Source organism: Thermothielavioides terrestris, chromosome 1, assembly GCF_000226115.1.
Source record: "Thermothielavioides terrestris NRRL 8126 chromosome 1, complete sequence".
In the NCBI taxonomy this organism is placed as follows: Eukaryota; Fungi; Ascomycota; class Sordariomycetes; order Sordariales; family Chaetomiaceae; genus Thermothielavioides; species Thermothielavioides terrestris.
The window spans coordinates 5,111,947-5,131,730 of NC_016457.1; the positions used below are offsets into that span (position 1 = coordinate 5,111,947).

General features: G+C 59.3%; 4 protein-coding genes across 4 annotated transcripts; all 4 read left to right on the forward strand.

The window, feature by feature from the left end:
- Positions 1–6,086: 6,086 nt before the first annotated feature.
- Positions 6,087–9,220, forward strand: THITE_154978 (uncharacterized protein; the record flags this gene model as incomplete). Its single annotated transcript, XM_003649762.1, has 2 exons — positions 6,087–6,424; positions 6,943–9,220. The coding sequence occupies 2 exons, from the start codon at positions 6,087–6,089 to the stop codon at positions 9,218–9,220; spliced, it is 2,616 nt and encodes an 871-aa protein (XP_003649810.1).
- A 1,226-nt stretch (positions 9,221–10,446) lies between these two features.
- On the forward strand, positions 10,447–11,175 carry THITE_2108799 (uncharacterized protein). The gene has a single exon (XM_003649763.1). It carries the CDS (start codon positions 10,857–10,859, stop codon positions 11,019–11,021), a length of 165 nt encoding a protein of 54 aa, XP_003649811.1. The 5' UTR covers positions 10,447–10,856; the 3' UTR covers positions 11,022–11,175.
- A 2,807-nt stretch (positions 11,176–13,982) lies between these two features.
- Positions 13,983–16,526, forward strand: THITE_2108800 (uncharacterized protein). The gene is made up of 4 exons (XM_003649764.1): positions 13,983–14,319; positions 14,391–14,487; positions 14,572–15,176; positions 15,251–16,526. The coding sequence occupies exons 1-4, from the start codon at positions 14,196–14,198 to the stop codon at positions 16,423–16,425; spliced, it is 2,001 nt and encodes a 666-aa protein (XP_003649812.1). The 5' UTR covers positions 13,983–14,195; the 3' UTR covers positions 16,426–16,526.
- A 666-nt stretch (positions 16,527–17,192) lies between these two features.
- Positions 17,193–19,783, forward strand: THITE_2108803 (uncharacterized protein). The gene is made up of 3 exons (XM_003649765.1): positions 17,193–17,377; positions 17,683–17,901; positions 18,070–19,783. The coding sequence occupies exons 1-3, from the start codon at positions 17,298–17,300 to the stop codon at positions 18,854–18,856; spliced, it is 1,086 nt and encodes a 361-aa protein (XP_003649813.1). The 5' UTR covers positions 17,193–17,297; the 3' UTR covers positions 18,857–19,783.
- The last annotated feature ends 1 nt before the right edge of the window (position 19,784 follows it).

Below are 19,784 nucleotides of genomic sequence, written 5' to 3' on the forward strand. Positions count from 1 at the left end.
AATTCTCCGAGAGACAGCAGATGACAGGCCGTAGTGTTCACGAAACAGGTGGTACAGACAGGCTCGACAGGGTCGGGTAGCTCAGGGTCAGTTCGCCGCCAGCAGCTTTGTTAAGTCCCTGCTTTACCCCAGCATACGGTTGTACATGTCCCAATTCGCAGCAGAGATTGGCTTCAGACGCGCCGCTACCAATCCTTTCTCATCCCGTCATCGCGAGCATCAAAACCAGCCCGTGAAGTTGGCAGTGTCCAAGAAGGATACCTACCATAGTGACATAAGCGATGCCACGGTAGTGCCTGTGTGACACCTCCCCGAGATCCTACATACTATCAGGTCACCGCGGAACGATGTATCTGGCTTCTTCATGCCCAACCAGGCCCGCAAACGAACCGGGGGCCTTGTCTCGCCGACAGGCTGACAACTTTGAACAACCCATTTTGCTGCAGGCCGGGATGTATGTACAGTACAGCGTAGACAAGGCAACCATAGTGTATATACCACTGCAGTGAACTCGGCAGTGAATGGCGCCCTGGTCTACAGCCCTCGTTCCCGGCACCGCACCTCCAACGGTCAACCCATCTCTATCTTGGCGCCCCTGGGCGGCGCGGTTAGGCCAGCCAGGGTCTCGGGGAGGCGTGATCGGACGATGGGTCCGGCTTTCCCTGGCCATCTTGTGGATACTGAATATGTACGTTGAAGTTGTTGTACCGTACTACACTACTGCGGCCGGACTTGGGAAGGGCGTTCCATCTTTGCTTCCTGTGTGGGCCTGTTGAGGAGGACGTGACGCGTCTCCTTACCAGGGCCGGGCAGCGTGGTATCGCTCGCGGATGATGCGCCCATCGTTAACACCCCGCCCGCCGTCTTTTGGCTGGCAACGGAATCGCTGCGATGGAGTACAAAGCAAGCCCCTGCCACTGAAGATATTATATAGTGTAGTAGACATAAATATGGGTTTGACCGGTGGGCTGAGATCAGCAGCTGCCGTGACGTCCTGACCCCGCAGGGCGGCCGGGGTGCGTCGCGTGTAAGTGCCGAAAAGGGAAAGTCTGCGAATCCTGCGAGAGAGGCTGCGCCATGTCCCCGCCTGCTGCGTGTCCCTCCCCCGGTCAAAAGGTGAGACTCCATGTGGCACGTTGCGGCGCGGCGCTGTTCGCGGGTCGGGCGTTTTGTCGGTGCCTGGCGTGATGAATACAGTGGAACTCGTTTTTGTTGGTTTGGGCGTTTGAATGGGAGATCGTGGTTACCACCCGAAGTGTTGCGGAGGATAGAGGCGAAACTGTCGTTCTTGGGAACAGCTGCTTTGGTTCCTCTGGCGAAGACTCGGTTGGCTAGTGGGAGCTGGGGAGGTGTCCAGGAGGGAGGAATGAGAGAAGCACTCGAGAGTGGCACAGCGTGCCTGCGGTTTTGTACGCGATAACCCAGACAGAGCCAACGTGGACACTGCAGAACCGGGAACCGGGTCGTCCATAGTACAAGTCCAGGCAACCAGCTGTCGGTTTTCTCGAGTCGGCATCGAAAGCGCAAGCGAGGTTGACGGCGACCAGCCGGAGAGACTCCGCAGGCGCTGCGGACACGGAAGAAGCCTGCGAAAGCCATCAGCCACCACACCGCACACGCCATGCAACCTGCCCGAACGCAGCCATATTACTCACGACGCCGCGAACTCAAATCTCATCCACCGCCACTTCTCCTTCTCCCCGAATCTCCGAACTCCAGCCAGCCACACAGCGTACCCAGAGCCCCGGTACGATGCCAAGAGCCCGTGCCGCGGCCATGCTTGCCGGCCCCTCGTCGGAACCGTTGACCCTTGCTGCTCGCTGCGGTGCGGCGGGATTCCCGTGTCTATTTTTGCCAGCCGACATCCACCAGCCGAAATCCACACACCCCTTTCCCCGTCCCATCTCATCCCTCCTTCTCGGTAACGCTGACACAAGCACGTCAGCGTGCCCGCGGGCCGTGTCAGACGCCACCCGCCAGCAGAAGGCGGCATTTCAGGACGGCGGTAGCGGCGGTGGTGGTTTTGGTGGTAATGGATGACCGAATAACGTTATTTGCCGAACGATAAGTTCCCAAGCCGGGGCTCTTTTCTCTCCTAGAAGGAGTTGAGCGAACAACTCGCATATGCCGGTGCATTCAACGCTTGCGTCGTTATCCTTGTTCGCACAACACTGGTATAATGCGACAAACAATCCCATGGCAACGCCGGTGAGGGCCTGCCTCCGCGTTGGCGGGGCGCCGGGTTCGAGAAGGCGACTCGGATACAGAATAAGGCTGCGTGCGCTCCCATGCCGGTATCGTCGGGCCTCCTCGCTCCATCGTCGTTCCGTGCTCAACTTGCCGGCCGCAAGTCACGGTTAAAATACCTACCTCATGATGGGGACGGAGGCAGACTTGCGGTCCAAGTTGTGGGGAGAATTCGGGCGATCTGCTGATCATCGCTTCCCGGCGCGCCGGCCGAGGGAGGGTACTCCGATGGCGTTTCAGGCATCTCGAAGCTGTGGCACCGGCGAACGTGGATTCTTCGGCCGAGTCCTGGCCAGCAAATGCCAACTTTAAAAGGCGCAAAGCTCATTGCAGTTTCGTGGCCTGATGTTCCCTGCCGAGTAGTGAAGTGAGGGTTTTTCGCCGGCGGATGATGGTCAGGGGCATCTTGATGTCGTCGATACTTGTCAGAATGGGTGGTACTGCGTGGTGCCAAGCAATCTAGCCCGAGGTTCGTACCTTCGAAACGTGTGTTCGGGGTGAAACCGCTTGCCGACTTCGTCGGTTCACCAGCCAACAGCTTGAGTGGGAGCCCACTCAGATACCTGGATTTCGACGGGACCGGGATTCACACCCCCCGCCCCCCCCCCCCCCCCCCCTTCTTCACCCCCCTCTTCACCCCCCTCTCGTGCAGAGGGTTACATAGTCCCAAGTTTTCAGTCTTGTCCTCCAGGCCATTCGGATGTCTCACCAGGCCCTCGTTCAGAAGATCAGACGCCTCCACAACAGCTGCAGAACATAGCGCGTTCCGCACAGCCTTCCACGGGAGGAGTTAGCCGACGAGCTTATTAAAGCTTACCTACCTAGGTATCCCAGATCCTTGCATCCACGTACACAGGAGACGGCAGATTCCAAATTTTCGCCTCGCTTCAACCTGCTTTTCTCGACGAGTAAACAGACGTTTGCCCCCACGGTTCGCAGATCACCGATAGCCTAAAGCTAATCGGGAGCGGATCGCGAGCAGTTAACTAGTGTAAGGTACTGTACCTACCGGGGACGTAAGCTTACAGGCAGGTTATTCCTGCCTGTCCTGTAACTTACCTTTTGCGAGGCCGAGGGAACTCGCATTTACCACTTTAATTCCACACGTGTTCGGCATTATTCAAAACTAGTCTCTTTGATTGTGTATGGGAATTTTTTCGAATCGCTGAACTGGGGCCGACTTGGAGTGCTATTGTTACATTGGTAGGTATCTCGAATAAAGAATACTCGGCCATTGTGTGCTGAATCGTGTGGGTGTAACGGTTGCTCCGTTGTATTGTGTTGGACTGTTATCCGGACTACACTACACTAGGTAGGATACCGGGGTGATGTCAGCCCAGAGGGCAAGTGGGTCCGGGAGCATCCCTGCTTGCCTGCCGCTTCCCAAGATCCGTTTCAGCCCCACCCTGGGAAGTCTCAGCCTGTCGATCTCGTGAGACAGTTGCGCCTCACGTCAACTGCTGCCTCCCGCACCAAAACCTTAGCCCTCTCACTCTTCTCACCCTCTCTCGTGCAACATGGCCATCAGCCACCCCCTTCCGGCTTCCGAGGATTTGGAAGGGCCGCAGAGTCGGGTCTCAGAAAATCACGACATGAGAAGTAAGTTAGCTGGGCGACGGAACCCGGGGCGCGAGCTTGTCTGTGCACCCGACGCGATTGCGATTGCAATCGCGTCCCGAGGTCCCCCTTTTTTTCCCACAACTTCGCTACACCATCATGACGATGGCTGCGTCACACATCAGAGGGGCGGGCCTGGCCCGGCAGACTCTGGACGCACTTGCTGGACGAGCTTTGAGCACAGCCTCCCCAAATCCGAGACGGCTACGCAGTAGCCCTTTCGTTTCATTCTCCTGCTATTGCCTTTGCGTATGGTTGTTGTGTGTGTTTTTGAAATGGTGGCCTTCTTGCTTGCGATCAGTTTGAATTTAGAGAACTGGGGAAGAGGATGCTCGGATTTCCTACCTCCTTATCTTATTCAAACCGAAGGGGAGCGGAGACGTTGGACAAGCCCACGCCGCACGGCGACGTTTGGCATCGATCGGCTCAGCACCCTCGCCCTGTTCGACGCTGCGGCGTTCTCGATCCTGGTTGTTTCCGGGGCCCGCCCTGTCACCCGCCCGTCACCCCAGATCTTCGCATCGAGATACACGTACGGATGTACATCCGTCCTCCGTAGGCCTCCTTTCCCTCGGGGGCCTAGTTCTGCGCAAGTTTCCCGTCCTGGTGCATACCCTCGAAGTGCCCGGGCACCCTCGAGGACATCGTTCAGGGTACTCCCTGGCATCTTCGTCTGCCCGAGCTCAGACGCGCACTGTCTCCAAACTGTGCCCCCCGATTCATGCGCGGTCGCAATCGCGGCACTTAAGGCCATCCCGGCTTTTGGATTCGTTTCTGTCTCGTCTTTCTCTGGGGTTGGCATTCTCCGGCGCTCGTCGTCTTATGTTGAACGAGTCCTGCGTTGGCGGCCGGGAGCTGTGACCATCTCTCCTTTATACTTCGGTTGAGACCACAGCCAGACGTCGTGTTGAGGGCCGTCACAGGTCTGCGCTGCTGGCCTCTTCCATTATCGGATGCCCTCGTGTCAACCAGGTGATCGCACTCCGGACGAGCACAAGGGAGGACAACGGTTGAACGTGGCCCACAGCCCACGCCTCGTTGCGATGATCGGCGGATGTTTCTTGCTGCCGCCGTTTTCGAGGCCGACAACGAACCGCCGGTTGCACCGAACAAAGCCGGCCTGCGAGGATTTCCATTGAGCGTGGTGGAGCGTGGTGTTTGCGAGTTTGCTCTGTCGCTGGAGGGCCTGGAGTGATCTCCGGTACGGCCTGCCGTTTGTTTCCCCGGGTTTCATAGCTGTTCCGTCGTCTCATCATCCATTGGCTCGAGCGCCGTCCCTTAGCCATGTTGTTTCCTCGCCGACTAACACGTGCGGCTCAGGTCACTCAGTCTTCGTCCGTGTTCTGGCTGGTCGTCGAGCGGCTACAGTTGAGGCTGGGTACCGCCAATTTCTCAAACGGCGATCTCGCCGACAGAGCTTGGGTCATCCGTGTCCCGGTCAGCGTCCTGTTCCGGTCAGCAGTGCAGACAACTTAAGCAGGACGATTCCCTGCTGAGATCACAGGCTGTCCGGCAAGCTGCCTAGTTTGGACTGCTTCGAGGACCCTGACCTCTAGGGGGAACGCCAAGGACGTGTTTTCAGCATGGACTTATCATCCAAGATGGCGGTTGACAAGCTTCTGAACGGCTCGAAGGACTCAAAGAGGAAGTGCTCGTGGGAGATTCTAATATCTCCAGGAGTCGCCAATGAGTCGTCCTCCCCGATGACGCCCGTCCGGTCACCAGGACGACCACCTCGCTGGCAATGCGGGGCCCCGCCGCCAGCGCGTGGTCGCGTGGCTTCCACTTCTGAACACGGGGGCTGTTCGTTGTTCAGATCGACGGCAGGAAGTGCCAGCACAACGGCAGAAAACAGCAGCACAACACCAGAGAAAGCTGTCATCCCAAAGTTCTCACCCCGTGGCTGCCCCACCTCTTCGCGCCCTTCCTCGCCCTCGCCGAGCCCGACCTCTTCGCCCACACATAAATATTCCCATCCGTTGGGCTCCTCTTACTCGTCTTCCGCTTCCTCCATCGCACGCTCTGGGCCCAACTCGCGAAATTCCTCCTTCTCCTCGGCCCACACCAAATCCCATTCCCTCGATCTCCCGCCCGACCACTCTCTTCTCTTCCCCAACAGGCCCGAGAACTCCATCTCCTCTGTACATACGAAATCCCAATCTCTTGACCTCGGGACCGAAAACTCTTCGCTATTCGGCAACAGACCGGATAGCGCCATCGCAATGGCCGACATGGCCGACCCCTCCGACATGGGGGGCTATTCTGCTCGCCAAAACCGCAACGCGGAGGCGGCCGAGCCCACCGACAACTCGCGCGGCCAGTACCCGCGCGACCAGTTTCCTCATCGCCCGGCTCACAACGCTGAGCCGACTTACCCAGTTGTGCGCCCACCCGACTACAACGGCCACAACTTCGGATCGGCTCATCCCAGCATGCAGCCGCATCGCCAGCAAACCCCGCGAGGGTTTGTACACATCGACCTTACCGAAGACCGCGCCGAGTCGCCGACGGATGTCATCATGGCAAGGCGCCCTCCAGCTGGTCCCTCTGCTCTTGACAGGTGAGTTATCGCACGCGATCGATTTAGATTCTCATATCTTCGGTTTGATTTCTCTACCGCTCGTTTCCTTGCCCCTCTTTGCCTCCTCACCCGACCGATTCAGAGTTTCTCGCACCTTCGGTTTGCTTCCTTTACCACTCGTTTACTTGCCCCTGGTTGCCGCCGCGGCGACCTGAAACTGCTCCGGAACGACACTGTCTACATTTGCGTGTGCGTACCCGCAATCGGACGACGCGGGGCATTCTCCTGGCACGCTTGAAAATTTCGTTTTCTGCCTCCTGGTGTTGGCTGGTCAAAGCAGGAGCATTTACACAGGCCCCACCATCTCCCGTCACGCCGGCACGGGAAACTCCACTTCGCTCCCGGTCCCCGGGATCTCCTCCGTGTTACACAAACCCCATCACCGCCCCTGTCTTACACATTCTCACACATATTCACACACACATTCACATACACCCACGCACCTGGGCTCCCTCTCGCCGGTTTGCCCAGAGCCATCGACTAATGACTCCGTACAGCAGCCAACACCAGACCGATTCCGCGTCCAGCCGGCATGGATCTACCTCCGGCACCACCTCCCCTCACGACATCACGCCCCATCCGCCCGTGAGCACTGCTTCCGGCCCTGTGCCCACCTCGTCGGCTGTACCGTACGGCCCTGCACCCAGCTCGTCGGCTGTACCGAATGGCCCTGAACCCAGCTTGTCGGCTGTACCGAATGGCCCTGAACCCAGCTTGTCGGCTGTACCGTACGGCCCTACACCTAGCTCGTCGGCTCCACCGTCCGGCCCTTTGCGGTTGGACCTTGTGCCTATCTCAGTTGGCCAGCACTTGCATATGCAGCCTCAGCCTGCAGCCGCCCTGTCTGTGCCGACCTTGATTACTCCCACGCCCAATGCGGCCCCCCCGAACCTCTGGGGGTTGGATCATGCGCTGATCTCGAGCGCGGTCCCTCGCCGCTTTGCGACCCTGCAAGATTTGGCCGCAGCGATCGACATCTCGCAACCGAGAAAATGTGCCTACATGAACGATTGCACCCTGTTCCAGGGCGTGCCCGTTGACCGCATCCCCTGGCGCAAGAGCCTCTCGCACTTTTTCGGCCGCAACAAGGTCTGCACCCGGTGCGTCCCCGACCATGTCTGGATCTGGTGGTGCCGCAAACACTATCAGCGTTCTCGCTACCGCGACGCCCACGGGTACGCCTGCAGACTGATCTTGAGCCTCGAGGCCCAGGTCCTTCGTATTCAGGCCTGGAGCAACGAAAATCAGCGCATGGGCGTCCCGGAGAACGGTGTCGTCGTGGATTGGACCCTGGCTGTGCGCCGTCGTGAACTGAAGCGCGGGGAGCGCGAGCAGAGCGAAACGCCCGAGCCCGACGATGATGAACTTCCTGGCAGCGGTTCTCATGTGCCACAGTGGCTGCGGGACATGTGTGGCCCGCGCAAGACTACTGCTGAGATCCAAGAGATCATCGTTCTCATTCGCGACGACATCCTACGCCGTAATCTTAACCAGGTTCCGGATGTGGAGTTTTTGCCGCGCATTGAGGGCGAGAGGGCGAAGCCTCCTCCCAAGCCAAAGACCGGCGACGCTAAGGCGAAGAGGGAGATGAAGGAGGCGAAGGACGAGAAGGACACAAAGGAGACAAAGGGCCCACTCAAACGCGCCCTGACAACCGATGAGGAAGATAAAGACGAGGAGGATGACTCCTCTCCTCGCAAGCGCCATCGGTTCAGCCATGGGGAGTCTGGCTACCCTGTGCCTTCATACCGACCTGAGACGCCTGCTCTGCCTAGTCCCTACGTCTCTCAGCCGGTTCCTCGCCCAGAGCCTGGCAGGTCCCTCTTTACCGGCGGTTCCAACTATCTTCCCCCCCGGGCTAATGGCCCGCATATGCGCTCCTTTTCCGACGACCGGGGTACCCGCTGGGCTTACCAGCCGGCCCCGCCGGTTCCGCCGGCTTTCTCCCAAGGCTATAGCAGCTACAGCTCGCTCCAGCAACCCGTGAACACGTACAACAGCAGCAACCAGGGTGTGAACAACCGTTCTTACTATGCTGGCAACAACACGGCCTACGAGCAGCTTCACGACCCGGTCACGGATGACATCTACAGCGCACCCGACCGCCCGAGCATGTGGCAGCAGCCGCCGGGTCCTCCTCAGCACCGCGCGACTAGCTACTCCGAGAATCCGTACTACGCCCTCCCGCAGAGCGGACCCCCTCCCGCCGGCACTGTTAAGCACCGGCCGTCGGCGAGTGCGCCCACCACTCTGCACCGCATCCCCGAGGGCAGCAGCAGCGATGGTCTGCAGAACTACCGCTATGGCGGACCCCAGCCGCAGGCGACTGGCTACTACGGCCACTACAACACCCCACAGCAACAGCCGCAGCAGCAACTGACTGTGGGTGCTGGAGCCCCTGGCAGCAGCGGCAGCTTCGCATCGGCTGCGCCGACTTTTGATACGCGTTATCAACCCACCTATGAGCCGATTCCTCCCCGTCCCATGGAGTACGAGCCACCGATTCCTCCCCGTCCCATGGAGTACGAGCCGCCGATTCCTCCCCGTCCTGTGGAGTCATATCCGCGCCCTGCCGAGCGCACTGCGCCTGTGGGCTTCCCGTCTCCGTCGCTGGGCGGCTATGGTACCTACGCCAGTGGCGGCCAGCGTGGTCCGGCTCACGGTAGCCAGGATCAAGGCCCTCAGGGTCACGGCAGCCAGGATTATGGCACCCAGGGTCACGGCGCCGCTGGGCCCTCCGGTGGCTATACCTCCCCTTCCGATCATCGCCGCTAGACAGTCCCCTAACAAAGGACCGCCGCTGTCTTCTTAGCCCTGCCGACAACAGGTGCAGAGACATGATTTGAGGTGTGGTTATTATCAGCCTCCACAAGGACAGCGCTGCACAGCATGGCACAAGATCGGACATCACCCTTCTCCTTCTATCTGTCTGCTTGCTTCACCACCTCGGTGCGCGGCCAATCGAACAAGCCAGCAAGCTTAGATCGACATCTTAACCATCGATCAACTCTCTTGGGCTGATAATCGGCAAAAGCACATTGGGCAACTTGCTTCAGCCCTAACTCCGGCAGATCGGCCGCTTATTCACGGATCGAGAGTCACACGATTACCACATTGGCCGGCATGCCCTCCTACAATCGAGGCGATTTGGACCCCGCTTTTTTTGCGCATACCACTGCCGACAAAACCGGCGCGCACTTTCTGCCGGCCCGTCTTCTTTAGCAGGCCAGCGTTGCTTTCGCGGGATCACGGACTACCGCCTACAATTCATACGACTACCAGCCTTGGGTTCACGACACCCCTTCGGCCCCAACGCGGTTAACTCCGACGATGCTTACCCCGACATACCCTCTCCCGCTGCCATCAGAACAGCGTCGCGAGAGCTCGGGATCCCCTCGCAACTTGACTGATTTGCTCCTCTCCTCCTTGCCTGCCGGACAGGGAGTGATGATTAACGATCAGAAGGAGGGAAGCACATGCGGCACCGCCGCCTTCTTTTTTTTCCTTTACTTTTTCTTTCATTTTCTCTTTTCTTTTTACTCTCTGTGTTCGGGCATCGGATCGCGGACCGGTCCGGACTGGACTGGACTGGGACTAGGGATCGGGATCGGACAGGCTGCATTTGGACCGGCGTCAAGCATATCTGAACCAGGGTCGTCTGCATTCGAACCGGTGTCATCAGCATTGGGACCGGCGTCAGTCATTTTCATCACTGGGGTTCGGGTTCGGATTTTTCCGCCGTCTTGACTTTTTTCTTTTTTTTCTTTCTTTTTTTTTTCTTCCGTCCTCACTCGCACACCAGCATCATCAGCGCCGTCGCCCAGATATCGGCGAAGAACTGCTCGGCTGGTTTTTTATCCCTCTTATGTCTTAGCATTTGCCCCGCTGTTGGCTCGTCGGTAGGACGGCGCTTGCCCTGGGCTATGCTTGCGTTGCCTTAATTTCTCGTTGCGGTTATGCCTTTTGTGATGGGTTGACGAGTGACGGTTGGCTTGTGCTTTTGATGGTAATGTGTTTTTGCGTGCTTGTCTGCCTGCTTGCTGGCTTGCCTGACTTGGCGCTATAGGGGTGATGTGGGTTTGGTGGGTGGTGGTGGTGGTGATGATGATGATGATGCTTGTGGCCGTTCGCTTCGCCCCTAGGGGTGTTATTGTGTGCTTTTTCTGCGTTTGGGACGGTGCTGATGTGGTTTTGGTTCGGTCTTCTTAAGGTATAAGGGACGGTTCAGGGGCACGGTCCGAAAAGTGGGCTCTTCATGACTCCGGGATATATGTTACGGAAACGGATGGAGGGGCAACAAAAGTACCAGGCCGGACGGTTTAGATTGGGACTTATAGAGGTGTTCTATCGGAGGGCCTTCGCGGGCCACGGACGCGGGGATGAGAGGGTTCAGTCAGAGAGGGCACTTAGAATGGCTTGGGGTCTTGTGTTTGCGGCGGCGTCTGGGGCTCTTAGCAGCCTGTGTATCTCAATCATCATCTACACAGAAGGCAGTATTGCGTTCGCCGAGGCGCGGCGCTGGCGACAATTGACGCCTGTGTTGGTTTTAAGTTCGAGAACCCATCATCCTGCGTGATGTGGTAACTTCGCCATTATGCTCTCAGGTAATGCGGGGTAGCAAATGGTGACCCTGGGCATGGTGGCAGTTCTATCACGCCAGCAAGAGATATTGGCAGCAGGTAATCTCAGACAGGCCACGACGTAGTATTGTGACTCGAAGGTGGTCTCTGACTGCAAGGAACAGAGTATTCCATGAGTGTGAAGGGAAATGCTTCCAGATGAGGACTATATGGTAACGAAGGACGTAGATCCTGCGAAGTCGTTACACATCCACGGAAGGCAGAAATGGCAAAGCTAAACAGTGAGCTGCTGACATGGCGATAGTTACAGAGGCTGGGATGCCTTGCTGATGTTGATGAGCCTCCTCAGTCTAGACGACTGTGATTGCCAGCTGAAGCTTCTTCGGCAGGCGGCTGTTACTGTGAGCCACGCCGGCCGCCAAGTATCAAGTGGATAACCAAGCAGAGGCAAAAACTGGCGTTCCCTGCAAAGCGGCGAGATCATCTTAGCTCCCCGTCTGGTCGCAGCTCCGGTAGGGGTCTAGCTCTTCGGATGTGAATTCCCTCGCCAGGGCCTCCCCGAAAGGCGACTTTGGTCGCGCACTGTGTGGAGGGCAAGTTGTCGTTCTTGTGTCATCCTTTCTCAACTTGACATTCTCCGGCCGAGAGAATGCTCCGGAACAGGACGACGCTGAGATCAGACTGCTTAGCGGCGGAGGACGTCATGGGGTGAGCTGGACGGTTCGGAAAAGATAAGCGGCGCCGCGGCTCGTGCTCAGAGGGCTTGGACGTTCCCTTGACTCGCAGCGCTGAGCATACCCCCGCGCTCGACATCCAATTGCCATCATTACTGTGTAAGTAACGGGGCGACCTTCACCACAGCCCAAGGTTGATCGCCCAGTAGATTCTACCGGGCTTATCCTTATCGGCCCGCAGAGTGCATCGAGATCCGAAGGAACTTGGATCAGCCTGGTCGGCAGGAAGAGCTGGCAGAGCCGTTGTAGCAGGGGAGGTCTGACAAGAGTAACCCAAATTGTCCTGTGGAGGATCGAGGCTGAGGCGAAGGGCTTCGAAACCGATGATGACGGCATCCTCGGACTGTAGCGCACGAGAATGATGCGTGGAAACCAATGGCGACGGTATCCTCGGACTTGTAGCGCATGAGAAGGATACGGGAGAAACTTCATCTGTTAACCCACGAGGTATCCGTATTTATCTTACTCACACGTAGGTAGGTAAGTTCAGCGGTAAGACGGATCGCTGTTGCCATCCATCGCGTGGAATCCTGTAACTGGGCGCAGGACAGCACCGAAGTGAGGTGGTGTTTTTCTTGTCAGAAAAAAGGGCAGGGGCACCATGTATGTATGGACATACATACGCGATGAGGTTTTATTTGCGGTCGATTTGGCTCTCCGCCAAAAAGGGACAGACGACGGTTGGCTGGGTCTCGGACTTGGCGGTGGCGCACTGGTGTTACCCCAAAATGCTGAGAAAGGAAGAAGAGGAACGGCCGGCACGGGCGATTGCGGGATGCAAGTGTGGCCAAACGAGATGCTGCTCACCCCTGCTGTGAAACGGAAACGTGCTACTTGCAGTAGTTAGAGACATCACGAGCCGCAGCTGGTCCACCTTGGCCATCTCCAACACTAGAGGTACCTGAGTTATCGCAACACGAATTGTGTTTCGAGCTCGACTGCAAGCAAAGAAGTTCCTCAGCAGTGCATCGTCGGAAAGAAGTCGGTGTCGGCTCCACGTAGTGCAGTCGTGTAGAGAGAAGCATGCAGTGGGTTGGGGGTGACTGCCCTTTTGGGCTGCGTCTCGTTCCGGATCCCAAATTCCCGCTGCGGGGCGTGTATAATTCGGACATAGCGTCCACTACATAAATCTCGTTACCTACCTTACCTTGGTAGTCAGCGACTGAGTAGCTCAACCACTTCCTCGGTTGTTAGTATAGTGTCCACTAGTGAGTGGATTCTGGTTCCATCTGGGTCAGCACGCTACACTAGCCCAGCGGGAACTTTCACCGTCTCCACATTCTCGGTCCAAGTCCGATTGATCAATCTGGATCTTTTGGGTGTACGCAGTACGGAATACATGGATACACGAGGACAAGTGGGAACACCACTACGGAGAATTTCTATCCTGAAAATGCCCAAGCATCTCGAGGATGAGAAACGGTAAATACATACATACCACCCATCTACCTTATGCTTGCACTCTCTAACCGAGGTCTCGCTCGCCAAACAGTCGGGCAGCTAACCACCTACCTACCTAGGTGCTCCAGGCCTCTCGCAACAGCGAGCTCGGTCTTGCCATCCGCGCCACTAACTGCCAACGTTCACGAACTTCAGATCCAACATGCAGAATCGAAGCGTCTTGCATGCGATAGTGTACTGTAAGTATGCACACGAAACTGGGCCTGCGCAGCACCCTTCCCCCTCCCCCCCACACCTCCCACCCCCGTCTGCGGGCCATCGAAAATTCCACTCTGCACGTCCTGCAGCCAGGTCATTGGCCCCTGGCGGCGGGCCCCAACGGTCGAGTTTCTTGTTTCAGACCCTGAGCCGCCAACTCGGACTGGTAGAACGTGGCGTGGAACTTTGGCACAGCATCGGTTTCACTGTGCCGTGTGCCCTGCGGGCAGTGTACGCCCACCGGAGATGATCCGGGTGTATTCCGTAGTGTAACCGTGACCGGCCTTTCCAGGTTCGCCTCGTGTGCGAGCCGATGGAAGGAGAAACGAGTGCTGCACGCAATGCACGCATGTCCAGACGCTAGGAGTTCATCATGCTCCCTCCGGACCCCTCTGGACCCCCATCCCTTCAAGAACTGAATCTCGAGTGCGCCCCACAGATCAGACCCTCGTCCCCCGTAGTATTCCGTACATGTGTCCGTACTCTCCGTAGTTAATCATACGCATCTCTCTTCCCCCCTGTTTAAAAGCTGGCTTTCCCATAATCATCATAGAACACAGCAACAACTTGGATCGACCGCCGTCTGCCGTTGCTGGCAACGCCTCTGCTCCTTACTCGTTCCATCTGGCCACGGCCGTTGCATCTGCCGACTTCCCATGACGCTAGCGCTGGCGAATTGAGAAGGGCAGGAAAGGAGAAGATAGCGCAGAGGAGCAAGCTGACCAAGCTGAACACCGAGCAACGCTAGGGCCGGCCGCCTTCCTTGCGGGTGTAGCCATGGCGTTTCCCGTGCTTGCAGTCTTATGCGCGGGCTTGGGGTTGGCCATCTACAAGTACATCTCCGGCTGGCGCAGGAACATCGCCAAGGCGCGCAAGACCGGGCTCGTCTACATCGCCGTCCGTAAGTGCCATCCATCCATGGCCATGCAACGCCGAGGACCCGTCACACCCCTGCTGACAGACGAGCTGCAGCCATCTCGCCCATATCCCTGCTGTGGCAGCTCACGTTCAAGATATGGGTGCCGTTGATCCAGCTGCTTCCAAGGTCGCTGTGGGAAGGCTGGCTATTGTAAGCCCAGCACATCCACATCCGTTGCCACCGTCCCCCCGGCATCACCGAGACGAGACTGGACTGACCGCGCCGCCCACCTAGCGTCATGATACCCGAGTGGGGCTACAAGACGGGCCAGACGCACTTTGACCGGCTGGGCACCGAGACCTTCGTGCTCGCCAGCCCGACGAGGCTCATGCTGTACACCCAGAGTGCCGAGGTGATCCACCGGATGACGCAGCGCCGCGAGGCCTTCCCCAAGGACGTGGCCCTGTACGGCATCCTCAGCATGTTCGGCCACAACGTGCTGACCACCGAGGGCGCCGTCTGGCGCGTGCACCGCAAGATCACCAGCGCCAGCTTCAACGAGAAGAACGCGGCGCACACGTTCGCCGAGGCCATCAGCCAGACGCGCGGCATGCTCGACACGTGGTTCGGGCCCGAGGGCGAGAGGACGGGCACGACCAAGACGATCCGGTCGCTCGAGCACGACACCATGACCTGGGCGCTCAACATCATCGGCTACGTCGGGTTCGGCCTCCGCCTGCTCTGGCCGGGCCAGACGCTGCCCAAGGACATCGACCCCAAGCTGGCCAAGTACGGCAGCCTGGACGCGCCGCCGGGGTACACCATGAGCTTCGCCGCGTCGGTGGCCCTCACGCTCGAGAGGATCGTAACCATTCTGCTCTTTCCAGCGACGGTGCTCAGTGCGTTTTGTTCTCTCTCTCCCCCCTCCCCTTTCGCTGCACCCGGGCCACGGGAGCTAACCCGGCCTCCGCAGGAGTCCTACCTTTCAAGTGGGCCAGAGAGGCCTACGAGGCCAAGGTCAACTACCTCAAGTACATGGACGAATTCCTCCGCGACAAAATCGAAGAAACCCAGGGCGGCGGGGCGCCGCGCGAAGGCATGGACATCATGGGCCAGCTGGTGCAGTCCAAGTACGGGCACCGCGCGGCCAAGGAGAACGGCCCCAAGCTCGACGACTCCGAAATCGTGGGAAACGCCTTCATCATGACGGTGGCCGGGCACGAGACGACGGCCAACACGCTGCACTTCAGCCTGGTGGAGCTGGCGACGAACCCGGGGGCGCAGCGGCGGCTGCAGCAGGACATCGACGGGCTGTTCGGCGGGGCGGACCCGGCGACGTGGGACTACGAGAAGCACATCAACGCGCTGCTGGCCAGCCACGTGGGGGCGTGCGTCAACGAGACGCTGCGCCTGGTGCCGCCGGTCACGGTGGTGCCCAAGATCGTCTCGCCGGACGCCGACCAGGCCATCCGCATCGACGGCCGCACCCACGTGCTGCCGGCCGGCATGTCGTGCAGCCTGATGGCCGTGTGCGCGCACCGCAACCCGCGCTGGTGGCCGACGCGGCCGAGCGAGCGCACGCCCGGCGCGCCCACCGACCTCGACGACTTCCTGCCGGAGCGGTGGTACCGCACGCGCGACGAGGACGGCGCTGCCGGTGGCGGCGCCGCGGCTGCCGCTACCGCTACCACCACCACCACCACCACCACCAAAGGCGGGGTGGCGGCGGCGGCGGTGGTGGAGGAGGACATCGACGACCGGGCGGACTACGGCGGGTTCCAGGGCAGCGACGTCAGCGCGGCGCTGTACCGGCCGGTGCGGGGCAGCTACATTCCGTTCAGCGACGGGCCGCGGTCGTGCCTGGGGCGGCGCATCGCCATGGTCGAGATGGGCGCCGTGCTGGCCGTCATCTTCCAGCGCTACAGCATCGAGCTGGCCGTCGACGACTGGGCCTCCGACGAGCAGGTCGCCGCCATGGGCCCCGCCGAGCGCCGCGCCCTGTACCGCCGCGCGCAGGCCCGCAGCACCGAGACCATCCGGCAGGCCGACTCGGTGCTGACGCTGAAGCTGCACGGCGGCAGGCACGTGCCCGTGCGGCTGGTCAAGAGGGGCATGGAGCGGTTTGTGAGCGACCCGGAGCTGGTTTAAGGATTCTGTCGTGTGTAGTGTAGAACCGGCGGAAACTGCGGGTTATCGGGCGCGGGAAGGGGGGGCGAGAGGGGGGTTTTGGGATCTTGGATGACGATATGAGCGTTTCGTATATAACGGCACTTCGCTGCTCATGATGATGCGACTAGTTAGCGCCATGCAGAATTGACGTTCTCCCTTCTTTGGTTATTTTTTTTTTTTTTAATTTTTATTTTTATTTTTATTTTTCCCCCCTTTACTTCCGCCGCTCATCCACCACTCACCCAGCTGCTGATGAATGTTGGGCTGATCTGCTGCCGCTCCGTCTTGGTCAACAAAGTGGAGTAAATACCGTGATTGGCCAGTGCAGAGAGCTCCCCAAATGACCTCACTGGACTTGCGCAGCTCCCTTCCCCAGCCACCCAATTTTTCAGATGGCCCAAAGCCCGAGAAGGCGACTCGACGGGCAATCACCTGCCTGCCCAAGAGAACACGCGCTACTGGGGTTGACTTTGACGCTAGCTGGTCACTGCCCGTGTATTATTACCAGGTAACTTGCCCGCCCGAAACTGGGGTGCCGGGCCGGCAACCCCCGGGCCCTCATAATAACGTAACCTACCTGTACCTTGCCTTTCCTCGCGGTAGTTAACTGATGAACCCCAAAACACGTCGGGACAAAACATAAACAACACAACGCACGGCTCACCTCACACTCCCCTCCCCCTCCACCATCCACATCCAGCCCCAGTATTTGGCATCATAGCTTAGCAGCTTCTTGCGCCAAAGCAACCATCCCGTACATCGCTCCCTAGCTTATCCTCGCGCAAAGCATCGCATTGGAATCGCCTCATTTGCGCGACCACAACCGTGTCGATCTCGTCACCCCTCAAACCATGTCGGGCGGAAACAGCTGGCTCGCGCGGCAGCGCAAGACGGAGCTCACGGAGCTGGCACAGGCTGTTGGGCTCAAAGAGTACGTTTGCAATGCCATTCCTGACCTCCCTCCCCTGGCACGGTCGCTAGGTTGCAAATTCTCAGGAGGGAAATTTCAAAACACTTGCGATTTACTTGGTGCGGTTCTTTGTTCGTGCTGGATCTGTTTGCATGCGTGGGAGAGGATGCGTTCGCTGGCGTTGACTACCGCGTTGTTGCATCACACAATACGCATCACCAGATCCCCCCGGGGCCCCCCTTTGCAGTTTGGACGCGTCGCGATCTTTCCCTCCAATTTGTACCCATTTACGTTGAAGTCTGACGCGTTTTTTCCTTTTTGCGCAGCTACGAGGGCCTACGGAAGAGCGATCTGGAGCTCGCGCTCGACGAGCACCTGTCGGACCACGCGACGCGCTACCAGTCCGACCCCCGGTTTACCGACTACTTCAAGAGCCGCGCCCGCGCCGGCGGCTCGCCCGTCAAGAAGGAGACTGCCCCTGCGCCAGATGTAAAGACGTCGAGACGGCGGACCACCAAGGCCGCCGACGCCATTTCCGCTGCCGAGTGAGTCTGCTCTGCTCTGCTCTGCTCTGCACACTACTCCACGCGTCGTCGCGTCTTCTTGGACCCTTCCCCCCGCTCCCCCCCCCCCTCCCCCTCCGGCTAAACAAAACAAACCCCCCTTAACAACCCCTCCTAATACCCTTACTAACCACGCCAATGCCCCAACAGCGAGGACGAAGACACAGCGACCTCCCCCGCGCACGTCGCGCAGGCGGCGTCCACGGCGCTGGCGCGCACGCCCGCCCGCGCGCTCTCGCTCGCCTCGCGGATCTCGCTTCCCGCGACGCCGGCGGACGTGGCGCAGGCGGTCGACCGCGGCACGGTGGCGGTGCGCGAGCGCGTCTCGACGCTGTACCAGCAGTCGCGCATCCCCGAGAGCGCGCAGCTGACGCGCGAGTGGCTGTCGACGGTGCAGTCGGTCGTGTCGGCCATCGCGCTCTTCGAGCTGTACAAGCTGCGCCAGGAGGTCCTGCCGGACCGCTACGCCTTCACCGTGCCCGCCGTCCCCCTGCTGCGCACCCCGGACTACCCCGTCCACCTGCCCGACATGTTCGCCCTCCTGACCCCGGCCTTCTGGTCCCCGACCCTGACCTGGGCCCTGACCAGCGTCGCCCTGCCCGCCCTGTTCGGCTACTTCTTCAACCTGTCGGCCGCGCACAGCAACAACGGCCCCCACCACCGCGGCCGTCGCAGCAGCAGCAGCACCAGCGGCGGCGGCGGCAGCGGAGGCAGCGGCAACGGCGGCGAGTACGCGGTCGACCCGCTCACGTTCAGCATCGTCAAGGCCGTCGTGACCTACGTCGTCTACGCCCAGGGCGTCACCTTCGGCGGCCTCATCAGCCCGGACGCCGTCGCCCGCATCAACTCGGCCCTGTACAGCGGCTGGCGCGGCGTGCTGGTCGGCACCGCCGTGTCGGCCCTCGCCGCCGTGTACGATGCCGCGCTGAGGAAGTAAAAGTACACTAGGTGGCATGGCATGTTGTGCGGGCTGGGAGAGAGAGAGAGAGAGAGAGAGAAAGAGAGCGTTCATGTGCCGGCGGCGGCGGCGGTGGTGGCGCTGAGGCTGGCCTTGCTTGGGAGGGGAGAGGCGGTTAAGGTTGTTGGGTGATGGGGGTTGCGGTTGGGAGGCGTTCAGGGCGTTTTCTTGGGTTGCGAGGGCGCTACCTCTTCCCTCGAGTCGTTTTTGGTTTCCTCGTGTCTCTTTATTTTTTTACCTTACTTCCTCCGTTTCTCTGGCGTCGTGGAATTCTGGATTCTCGAATTGCCTGATACCATCCTTATCTAGTCCGGTTTCCCCTTCTACCGTGGTCTGCCATGGCACCCTGCCTCGGGTGGGCTCGGTTTGCCCTGGCCCAGAGGGGAAGGGGCAAGATCGTGTGTACATGCTGTTGAATCGCTTTTTCTCCCCAGTTCTTCTGCTTTTCTCCTTGATCGGTTAGTTTTCACTGAGGTGCTGAAGGTTCCACAGGTGGAAGGTTGGATGGGATGGGGTGCTGCTCTGGGGGGCCGGGTTAGGCTGGCATTTTGAAGTCACCTTCATCTTTGTTCCGCGGGAGGTTCGCTAGAGACTTGCACGGCGCCTCTATTCACGGGCCATAGCTAAAGGATAGGACGGGGACGGAGATGGGGACGGGGACGGGGACGGGGACGGGGACGGGGTATATATTTGCTTTAATGCATTTGACACCTCTGCTATTGTGCTCATCTTGCGTTTCGCAATTGTGGACATGACCCTTGGGAGTCCTGCACCTTCCTGACTGTAGCTCTCTGTCTCACGCGCGGCAGGCAGGGGAATAGGGGAGAGCGAGCAGCAAGCCCAGATAAGATACCGCGCCTCAACCACGGCGGGGTCAACTCACCCCTCATTCTCGTTCTCAGCCTCA